This window comes from Micrasema longulum, unplaced genomic scaffold (assembly GCF_059751315.1).
Source record: "Micrasema longulum isolate JH-2025_06_02 unplaced genomic scaffold, ASM5975131v1 h1tg000082l, whole genome shotgun sequence".
NCBI lineage: Eukaryota > Metazoa > Arthropoda > Insecta > Trichoptera > Brachycentridae > Micrasema > Micrasema longulum.
The window spans coordinates 36,965-48,278 of NW_028277288.1; the positions used below are offsets into that span (position 1 = coordinate 36,965).

Below are 11,314 nucleotides of genomic sequence, written 5' to 3' on the forward strand. Positions count from 1 at the left end.
TGCCTCCTTTAATAAGCCATAAAATGCTATCCACGGTTCATTTGAGATAAAAACTGGATAAGATGAATTCTGAAAATGGGCGACTCATATAATATATTGTAATATTATTAATTTAATTAAATAGTTAGCATAGGACCCGGATAGGTGTAAGTCAAGTGCTGGACCCCTAATAAAGATCGCTCCAGTTCACTTTGGGGTTCAATCTCTGGCTATACCCGGGAAATATTTAGAATACTATGTATTTCTGTGTCTTGCTTGGGTCTATGCGGCTCTCAGGCTTATGGATTTTCCCGTCTTTTTCGAACATACTTCTCAAGTGTCGATGATGGCACTTCGTACCGATTAGACGCCGCCAGGTATCCTATTTCTCAACTTATGACTGCCTCAAGGGCTTGATACATAGCATCCGCAGACTTGGAGTGCCAGCTGGTTTTTCTTATATATGTTCGTACCATCTGCAGTTGAAAACGTGACGTTAGAGGTATAAAAGCGTAACCAACAAAGAAAGAAACTCACTTTAGCATTTATAATATTAGTTAGAAAAAGAATACCTTTCAAATATTGTCAGTGGCGGAACGGGTTACCACCCCATTGTGCCCCGACAGTAGCGTTTTTTAAAACACGGGAGTTATGGCCGATATAAGTGTTGATCTTGAGTTATCACTAGACTTTTATTCAGTCAAAAGTAGGTTGAGATTAACATGTAATGTAATTTTTTTAAATAAACCTTGGTGTAATAGAGTAAATATTAGAACTTTCAAGCTTTTTCTCCAACATTCGATGAATTTCGAATTAAGCGCACTCCGACACTGACAACAACCGTTTCATATAGCGCAGCGCAGTGAACTGGCTTTTGTGCGCGAAGTTCATGCATCTCTGTCGTACGTAGCGAATCTCCTGCCCCTTTCCGCCCCGGTACCCCGTTCCACCCCGGGTTCCCCTATCCCAAAGAATTGTATGTTATGATGAAATTTTGGATTTTTAAATAATAAAAGGATGTGGACAAGCGGACTCTGTAAACCCATTGATTATTAATGTTGTGTAACATGAAATAAAACATCTAAATAGAGCGCACAAAGAATGAGGTTAATTTATTTTTAATATGGTGTTTTAAAAGCCTAGTACTGGGTGTTAGGGGTCAGATATTAAAAACATCACTTTGCATCATTCCAACAGAAGCAATGTTACCAATGATTGAACTGTTAATTATATACGGATAGTTAGGTAAGTATCTAATTGATTTTTTTTTAATCCCATGAGAAATAAATGCAGGAACTTGTAAAATCAAGTCATGTTCCATGCGCCTGTTGGACATTAAAAAAAAAACTATTTATGATCCTTGATGAAATAAGTTGAATAATACTATAAAGGCATTGAAGCCACTTCAAAGTAATTGAATTTTGACTGTAATTCAATCGAACTTTGGGAATATTTAAAAATGCTAGTCGCCTGTCTTCATATAAATTAATATTGGCATTTTGACACATGGCTGGCGGTGGCACACTGAAATAATTCTAACAATAATTTTAATTATTTGTTTGGATAATGTTTGGGAATACTTTGAGCTGGAAGCACGTCAGTTTGAATTGTAATTTTTTTTTAATATTTTTTATTTTTATTTATTCATATTTTTCGCTTACAAACTATAATTAATAATAAAAATAATGTGACCTCACTGGTGTTTCCCGTGCCGAGGACACTTAACAATTTAGTTTTTTTTTAAAATTACATTTGAGAATAAACAAAGAAGACTAACTTAAAAAACAAACATAAGTAAAAAATATTCAGACAGTTTTAAAAGCAAGGTATTTATGTACATCTATATTATTTATATTACAAAACACACAATAAAAATAACAAAAACCTAACATAAGCTATACAGTTGTGGAGCAGTTGATTCAGCATTGGTATGGGCGAATGAGACAATCCATTTTACTTCTACCTAGCTCCACTATCCATTTTTTTATAGCCTTTTTAAACATTTTCTCATTACTAATTGCTTTAATAGATAGTGGAAGTAGTTTATAGATTTTAATTGAATAATACTCAAAATCCCTTTGTCCGAAAGTGGTATTAGTTTGTATTTGTTTAAGTTGTCTATGTGTTGAGGATCTAGTGATTATATTATTTGTATGTGATGTATTGTGGGTGTTTTGTCTTTCATTTGGGTAAGAGTAGTTTTTGAATCTATAAGTGAGTATTGTTTTAGCGTATAATTGTTTTGGTGTCATAAGTTGTGATATATGGAATATTTCTTCAGTAGATGTCTATATAAAGCGGGATGTGGAATTGTGCAAGTACATAAAATACCTACCATCAGTAATCCACTCGTTTGTGTATTGGACATTTTATTTAAATTAATATTTTTGAGAAAAACAAATTCCGCATCTATATGTTAACCAAGTACTTATTTTCAATTTGAATTTTCCGTGCTGTGTACATTTGCTTTTTATATTAAAGTGACTTTTATTGTATAGTTTTGTTTGTATAATAATGTATTATTTGTTTATTAAATTAAATTAAATGTGATTAAGTAGCTAATACTATTATTTCTCTACCCTTTTCACATTTTTACTCAAAATTCAAATCAATGTTGTCTTACTTAATTATTTGTCATAGGGTACATATTTTTACCATGGAAATAGGTTTTTCATATCAGTGTACTTCCTATATTATTTAGGGCTCCATGTCTGTGTCCGAGTGGATGTAGAATAGAAGCGTAAGACTGACCACCTCGCCTTCCTATAACAGAAGATCGAGAAAAGCTGCATTTACCTTACTTAAGCAATTTCCTATGCATCATCAGGTGCAAATAAGAGTTTGATGATGGTGATCTAAGGCAGTTTATATGAATTTGTTTGCATAATTAGCACCTTTTTAGTTTCAAGTAATTTATTGATTTCAATCTGAGATCTATCTTTTTGCTTATTTATATAAAAATGCATAATTGAAATTAGAATATTTTCTTATGAACTACAAAAAACAGTATGTTTTAAATATTAACTGAACAATTGGATTGTTTTGAACACAATATTGGAAAACTTGTTTTATTGTCAATCCAAACGTTTCATTAATGACAATATTTTGAGAAACTTCTGCAGACAAGGACTGGATTCGACTCTTTGGGGAGCTGTTAGTGTTAATATTAATATGTTGTAATCAACAGAGATGAAGAAGATTTTAGGGAAGGTAATATAGAAGTCTAGGCATCTACAGGCTTATGACCTGTCATTGGCATTTAATTCATTTATATTTTATATGGGATGTATTTTGCAGTTAATGAAAAAATATTCCAATTTCAGCTATGCAGTTTTTGTAAAAAAAAAACAAATAATGGTGGATTAAGTAATTATGGATAGATTATGATACAATTATAAATAAATTTATCATTGAAACTTCTTGGTTTAGTTTTACTTTTTATTATTTTGACCAACGAGCGCTTTCGCCTAAGTAGGCATCTTCAAGACTGGTGAATTGTTTACAGTTTTTATACTATTCTTAACTTATTTTGGAGATAAGATCAAACAATTATTTTAACAGGGGACAGAAAACATAAATATAACTAGTTTGCTAAACAGATCATTTTGGGGGTTTGGACCGAAATTGGGATTAAGCTTTTATTATTTAAAAGGTGGGAAAAGAACAGAAAAGAAGAAAGAAAAGACAGGCGTCGTGGCGCAGTTGGTTAGACGGCCGACTGTGAAACTGGCGTCGCGGGTTCGATTCCCGCCAGTTGTAATAAAAAAATCCATGAAAGATTTTCTTCTCAATTGGTCTGGGTGTTGTGGTGAATTTTTCACTACCTCCTTCCATATCCCCTCTTTCCCACCTGCTGACAATCCTCTAAAATAGAGGCTTAGCGGGTTATTCCTTTTAAAAAAACACATGGCGGAGTTTTAACAAGAAATATCAACAAAAAACATCAATAGGTTTCCTGGTATAACAATCAATTCGGGACTTCGAAAAACAAAATTGCTTACTATTTATTGTACACTACCTTTATTAAAACACAGCAACGAAATTTATTATCAGTAAAAGGGCGATTTAGGGAATTCCGAAATTGAACAGTGTAATGCTATATAAACGATTCCGCATTGTTAAATTAATGTCGAATTGTTTTTACATTTATTTTTTAACCGTATTCTTTCGAAACTGTAAAAATGAGTTCCGGTGAATTGATAAAAAAAAACAATATATATTTTTTATTGCACTACCTACCCCTTTTTTATCATGTTCTAAAAATTAATTTGAAAAAAAGACCATAGATTTATTTCATTAAAAAAATTAAGACTCAATAAAATTACGTGGCTGACAAGTGACAGATTGCCTACATTATTTAAAATGTTTCCTTCATTATTTGCTTCCATTTTAATACTATTATTACAATATACAGTGCATTCTAATGCCTATACAATAACAGTGGATGCCCACGCGGAAGAGTGTTTCTTCGATAATGTACAGACCGGCTCAAAAATGGGTATGTTTGCCGAACATAGGTTAGAAGAATCATTATGATTTTTGAGAGGTAATGAAATAATGTGTTAATGCTTGGATTTTAGGTCTTGTCTTCGAAATTGCTGATGGTGGATTTCTTGATATCGATGTGAGAATAACGGGTCCTGATGGAAAAGTAATGTACCAGGGTGAGAGGGAGTCGTCAGGAAAGTATACATTCGCCGCGTATATGGACGGAAGGTATTCATACTGCTTCAGCAACCAGATGTCCACCATGACTCCAAAGGTAAAGCATCGTTATTTCAACGCAGTAGAAATTGTAGGACCTTAAATCATACGCATCACAATTTTTTTTTAATACTAATTACAAAAATCAACACATCACATCATAGATGGATGAATATTTTTACAGGGCTTATGACCAGTCATTGGGTGGTTTAAGTGGCCACTTTACACACCGCATAATGCTCACCATTCTGCCTATGTTTTTTTTATTAATTATAACTTATACAGCGCCATTTTCGTAATCAATAAATGGGTTTTAAGTTTCGTCCAAAACATCACTTCACTCTCACAGTTTTGGACCTCTGCTGGGAGAGCATTTCATGCCGTAGGGCCTGCGACCGCATATGTGCGTTTGCCGAATTCAGTGCGCTGTTTGCGTAGAGGTATAATAACTTTTCCTTTCGACGTAAATGTAGGTGATCTAAGAGTAAGACGTCTGTCAGCTAGTTTATCTGGAATGCAGAGTTCCCTTAGATATTCTGGAGCAGAGTTGTGCAGTGACTTATACATAAGCCAGCGGAGTTTGTATACCACCCTCTGTGTAAAACGTAGCCAGTTTAATTCCCGAAGTAGTGGAGTGATATGACTGAACTTAGAGATTCCAAAAATAAGTCTTGCTGCGGCATTCAATTCAGACTATAGGCGAGTCATTTTTTAACATCCATATTCCTTCAATCTTTCCATCTGTTGATTTTTGTTGGCCTCGTGGTGTACCCATTACAATTTCAATAATTATCTAAAAACGCAGAAACTGTGCAGGATGTAGGAATATTGGCATGGATTTGCGAAGAAACTAACACAAAATATCCTAATATTACTTTGCATGCCAGAAAATGATTAGTACCCTTTCCCTCATCTTATTTGGTTTATTTATTTATTTATTGACACTTTATATACATATACAATAAATATACATATAAGGGCGGGCATATTGCCTTAAGGCAATTTCTTCCTACCTACCCAAACCGTTCAGTTTCAGAAAATTATAAATATATTGGTTGGATATGGTTTTAGCGCCATAAGCCATTTACTCATTAAAAAACTAAATTGATTGGATATAATTAATACAGGGGACCTAAGACTGAAATCAACTAAGTTAGATCCGGACATCAAATTTCTTTGTAGCAAGCGTAACTGAATTTAATAATGAATTATGGGTCAAGATATGTGTGTGTTTGTACTCAATTTCAATTGTCACTTGTGTTTTATTTTTGTTTTAATTTTTTTTATTCTACTTAATTACATTTTCAATTTGTGTTTTGTAATAATTTAAGTTAATATTAATATGAATACATCATATCTAATAAGAATAGGTTTTATTTCGTTTCATTAGGGGTTCATATGTTTACAAACATCTTACAATATGATTTGAAAATTTACCTGCTGTTTAATGAAAAAAGATGCCGATGGGGCATCTGACTTTTGAAAAGACTACGGTGGGGCATGGCATAAAGAAGGCTTAGAAACACTGCCCTAGAGGGTAAAATCCAGTCCTTGTCTACATAAATTTGGACTACTCAAAACATTGTTAGCTACAAAAATTATAATTATTTAGTTTACATATGAAAGGTGTTGTAAAGTTTTCTTCATAAAGTAAATATAATAATGGTTTCTTCTTGTTTAGGTGGTGATGTTCAACATGGAGATCGGCGAAGCCCCCAACCGCCCTCCGGGAGCGGAGGAGGAGAAGGAGGTCGGCCACACTAAGCTCGAGGACATGATCAGGGAGCTGTCCGGAACTCTCACAGGAGTCAAGCACGAGCAGGAGTATATGCAGGTAATAAATTGTTATTCCAGTCATCATCATTTCATCGTGATTAGATGTGATGCTACGCAGAAATATACTGTCGTGTGTGATGGAAAAATGCTCGAATTGTACTGCAACTGTAAAAAACAAAACAGATATATCGTTTCATTCGTAAATTCGTATTAATTTTTTAAAATTTCTTCTACTGTATTTACACAATTTTTTTTACATACTATAGTCCTTAAAATATAGCTTGATTGAAATGACAGCTGTCAAACTAATGTCACTAGTGATGGGAAATTAATGATCACTAGTCAAATTGATTTTATCAGTTTTTTATTCAAACATGAAACCCTGTTTCCGTAAATTGATATAAAAACGCAAAAACAAGCCTATTATAGTGTGTTTAAGACAATTATTCACCAAAAAATAAAACATTTATATTTTTTTCATGAACAACATCAAATGAATTATTTTTTTATTCAATCAATTTTGTCCCATCTCTAACATTTTTGCAAAATGATGTAACCTTGTAAGAACCTCGTTAATAATTGGGTTTATTTTAGTTTTAAAGCTGATTTTATACATATATGTTGATTTATATGTCAAGTATTGTATTAAAAAAATTAATTAACATGCCAGATACAAATGATTTTCCGTTTGTCAATATAAATCACTCCTTAGACATTACTACAAAGTTATGTCGTCACTTTTGCTGACAACTGTCATTCTAATCAAGCTATATTTTAAGAACTATAAGATAGACACATTCTTTATTTTTTTTAGTTAGAATCTCAATAATGCTTTTTTGTGAAATTAAAATAATAATACATATTCATGTTCAAAAGAGAAAAAAGACAGTTCAGTTACGCAATGTGTGTAATATACATGATAAGTTAGCTATGTACTTGGTTATTTTATAAGGAAAAGGGTCTTTTGAAATAAAACACAATTTTATAATTATGTATGTATTCAGAATCTATTTAAAAAACAAGGTTGTATGAGATTTGCTGGAAAACATGATTGCAGCTCCATTGCTAACCAATGTCGCGAAAAATATGACTTCATTCCATTTAAGCTGATTTACTGGCATTTCTAGTACAAAAATTATAGTGATTTTTTGTGTTTAAATTCTGCCTTAGTAGTGAGGGCTTTACCTGGATACATAACATAAGTAGACATAACCATAGAAAAACATAACAGTTGAACTCTCATGCATCGTATTCAGAAATAAAGCAATGTGAATGTAGCGATGGTTGAAATACATGTCAACAATTCTAATAAAAATAAATCATATTATTTGGCCATTCAAATCTTTTCTATTTCTATATCAAATCCATTTTATCAGTTGGTAGGTGACAAAGCAAAATAAAACTAAGAAGAACTGTCAGCATAATTTGTATTTTGCCATGGGTCGATTACAATTTTCCATAGGTTATTAATGTTTTGATCGACAAACATAGATCGACTCTTCGCTAAAATAAATAAATTAAAGGCATTTCCAGAACAAAAGTGGTCATACGGATTGAAACGAGATAAAACAATAAAATTCTCAATAAGCGTAGGTTTTAGTTTTAGCACACAAAATGCGTAATTTATTGAACATAATAAAGTCCAAGACACTAGCCACGGGACGGTTCAAAATATTTTTTTCACCTTTTATATTCATGGCATAAAAACTAATATGCCAACAACTTTTATATTTAACTATGAAATAATAATAAAATTCTAAGTTTTGCGAGTCTAAGTGATTGGTGACTATAATGCCGAGCAGGTTGGCCAATATTACAGTAGTTAATAGACAAAAATAAAAAAATTGTCCTACCTTATTATTTTCGTTAGTTGACCAGCGGTCTTTAATTAAATATAATTTAATATTTTAACAAATAACAATATTTTTTTAAAGATTGTTAATATCTTGGTAATTAATTACAAGAAATTAATTATTTTATAATAACTGTTTTCAGTTTAAATAAATCATAAACTTTAATTAAAATTAATTATTTATAATAATAAAAAAATCATATTTTATTCTTCAAAATACATTTAAAAAAAATAAAAATCGGCTTTGTAAGTGGCTATAAAATGTTTCATCATAGATAACTATCTATTTATATAAATATATATTTTTTTAAATTATATTTTTTAAGCATTACCAAATTATTTTATAAGAAATTCATGGCATAGCCAAGTTACGAAATAGAGATAAATCGCCTTTTATTGCAGTGGTTGGCGTCTTTGCCTAACATTGAGGTCCTGGGTTCGATTCCTGGCAGGGTGGAATATGGTGAAATATAAATTTTTTGACAAAAAAAATTAAACTGCAATATTTCATTATTCCTGGACTGACACCTGAAGCGTAGGACTGATCACCCTACCTTCATGTAACAGACGATTGAAATACGCTGCATTTGGCTTACCAATGCAGCGCCCTATGCACCACTGGGTGCGGAAAGGGGAACGATGATGATGAATTGTGCCATGTCTTTCTGGATCTTCCTTGTTTTACCCAGATAGAAACATTCGCAGGGTCAAAGATCTAAAATATAGAGATGTTTCTTAAAATATTTTATCTTTTCAGATCCGTGATAGAATTCACCGCTCAATAAACGAAAGCACAAACTCCCGAGTTGTGTTATGGTCGGTGTTTGAGGCGACGGTTCTGGTGGCCATGACTCTGGGTCAAGTTTACTACTTAAAGCGATTCTTCGAAGTTAGAAGAGTGGTGTAAATTATTGTAACCTAATTATTATTTTGTTGTTTTTTTTTCATAAACTAATGTATTTCTTAAATTAATAAAGAAAACCTTTCAAATTTACCTGTATCCTTTATTTTGATATTCCTTCTCATCAAATAAACTTGAAAGCCTTTTAAATTAATATATTGAGTTTTTCTACTGACATTTCTTGGTGGAACTATTATAGTGTGAAACTAAGTCCCATTTGAAGAACTTCTGAATATTTTTTTTACTCTACTTCTTAACAAGAAAATATTAAATATAAAAATAAATTCATCAATTAACCCTTAATAATAATATCTCGAATACCTCAACATGTGTGTAATCCGGGATCTAAGTGATCATAATTTAGGTTCGATCAATACAATTTCTATTTATTTATTTTATATATGTTTATGTACATTACAAAAATATTTCAAGGCATACATAACACAAAAAAATAATACTAAAACTTAAATATACTACTACAACCATCGAGCCATTTCCTCCTAGGGGTAGGCAGAGAGAATGTACCGCCACACACGTCCATCCTGGCATACATTCCTAGCTTCTTCCACATTCATACATCTTGTCATACATGCCCTTCGGTTCTGTCTACTTTTGACATGACCAGACTTAAGATTTTGGTGTATCTGATCATGCCACTTCTTCCTCAGCCGTCCTCGTCACCGTTCATTTTCGCCATATATACTTGTTTTACCATTCTTTCGTCGTCCATTCGTTCTACGTTACCAAACCATCTCGGAGACCCTTTCTTAATCTTATCAATTTTACTTGACTCAGATTTGCACTCTCGCCTGATTTCATCATTTGTAAAGATGGTAAAATAAAAATACCCAGCAATTATAGAAAAAGGATACTATTCTCTCTGAACTTTTTTCCACCATTATAAAAGATGTCGATATCTGAAGAGATACGGTTGAGTAGAGGCATTGCTCTTCACTCACTAACTCTTCTTTCACTAAAATATATTCTCATGAGACTGGCACAATTGGATCGGAACTATCGATCGGAGCTTTATTTGATTGTTTTTATACAATCTTAACTGAGCAGATATGCTTGCGTAGGGCAGCTGGTGCCGACCTTTCCCCGACAGCGGGGTACCCTTCTTGCAAGGAGAAAACCGAAAGGAAAGGTCGACACCTGGCCTGCGGTTCCTATACCCTATCTGCGTTCAGGGTCCTGATAAACTTACTTTTTGTAGCAAAATAATTTAATGCGCGTAACTAACATATTTCAAGCATGACAAAATTGTCAGAAAAGACAAAAATGTAATCCACACTTATTTTTGGGGAATTTTCACTTACAATATGGCCGTAAATATGAAGATTGTTCAAAGGTACACAACTTGCCCTTACTAAAAACAGCTTTTATTTCAAAAATATATTTATTAATAGTGTTTTTTACTGTAAAAATATTTTTTTATCTTTAAAAACTATAAAGTAATAACAATGTGCAGGTATAAATTTCAGTTCAGTATCAAACAAACTATCACAATATAAAGTATCATCCATATTTAAAGCATTAACTTTGTGGTATCAAACATTAAAAAAATATATTAGTAAATATTTGTATATAACCACTTACTTTTTATATATCTCTCCTTTCCCGGTGATGTGTAGGTACACATCGCATCTAATAACTTTAATATCTCTAATAAATAATGTGTTAAATAATAAATATTTATTGGGCACAGAAAAAGTATTGAATATCAGAAATCTGAGATAAATCACCAATACAACTGATGTGTGGCAACTCGCGGCGTATAAAGTAAAAGAACACCAAACAAGGATTGTCTCACACACTCTTCATGTCTTACTCTCGGTGCTACAGGTATATTCGCAAACGAGAGACAATTACACGCGTCACACATACCAATAACAAAGAGCTAGTACACTACACTGCCGGACATCAGTAGTTCTCTGAATTTCGTTAAAGGCGGTCCTCTCGCTCGCACTGCGAGTGTCAGCTAATGGTTTTTTCATGTTTTTAACAATGAGATTAAAAATATTATCACTTTTGACATCAACTATAAGTAATTGAAGCGATTGCCTATGAATATTCCATTTTTCCAATTTAAAATCTCTCAA

The 11,314-nt window shown here is 32.4% G+C and overlaps 1 protein-coding gene across 1 annotated transcript; it reads left to right on the forward strand.

Annotated features, from left to right (window-relative positions):
- The first annotated feature begins 4,280 nt into the window (after positions 1-4,280).
- On the forward strand, positions 4,281-9,366 carry CHOp24 (transmembrane p24 trafficking protein CHOp24). The gene is made up of 4 exons (XM_088233641.1): positions 4,281-4,477; positions 4,560-4,741; positions 6,365-6,517; positions 9,069-9,366. Exons 1-4 carry the CDS (start codon positions 4,342-4,344, stop codon positions 9,216-9,218), a joined length of 621 nt encoding a protein of 206 aa, XP_088089767.1. The 5' UTR covers positions 4,281-4,341; the 3' UTR covers positions 9,219-9,366.
- The last annotated feature ends 1,948 nt before the right edge of the window (positions 9,367-11,314 follow it).

Bases quoted from the DNA above. Each gene is read 5' to 3' on its own strand.
- CHOp24 (XM_088233641.1), top strand. From the start codon at position 4,342: ATGTTTCCTTCATTATTTGCTTCCATTTTAATACTATTATTACAATAT. The intron at 4,742-6,364 runs GTAAAGCATCGT...CTTCTTGTTTAG, and splicing joins TGTCCACCATGACTCCAAAG to GTGGTGATGTTCAACATGGA. The intron at 6,518-9,068 runs GTAATAAATTGT...TTATCTTTTCAG, and splicing joins ACGAGCAGGAGTATATGCAG to ATCCGTGATAGAATTCACCG.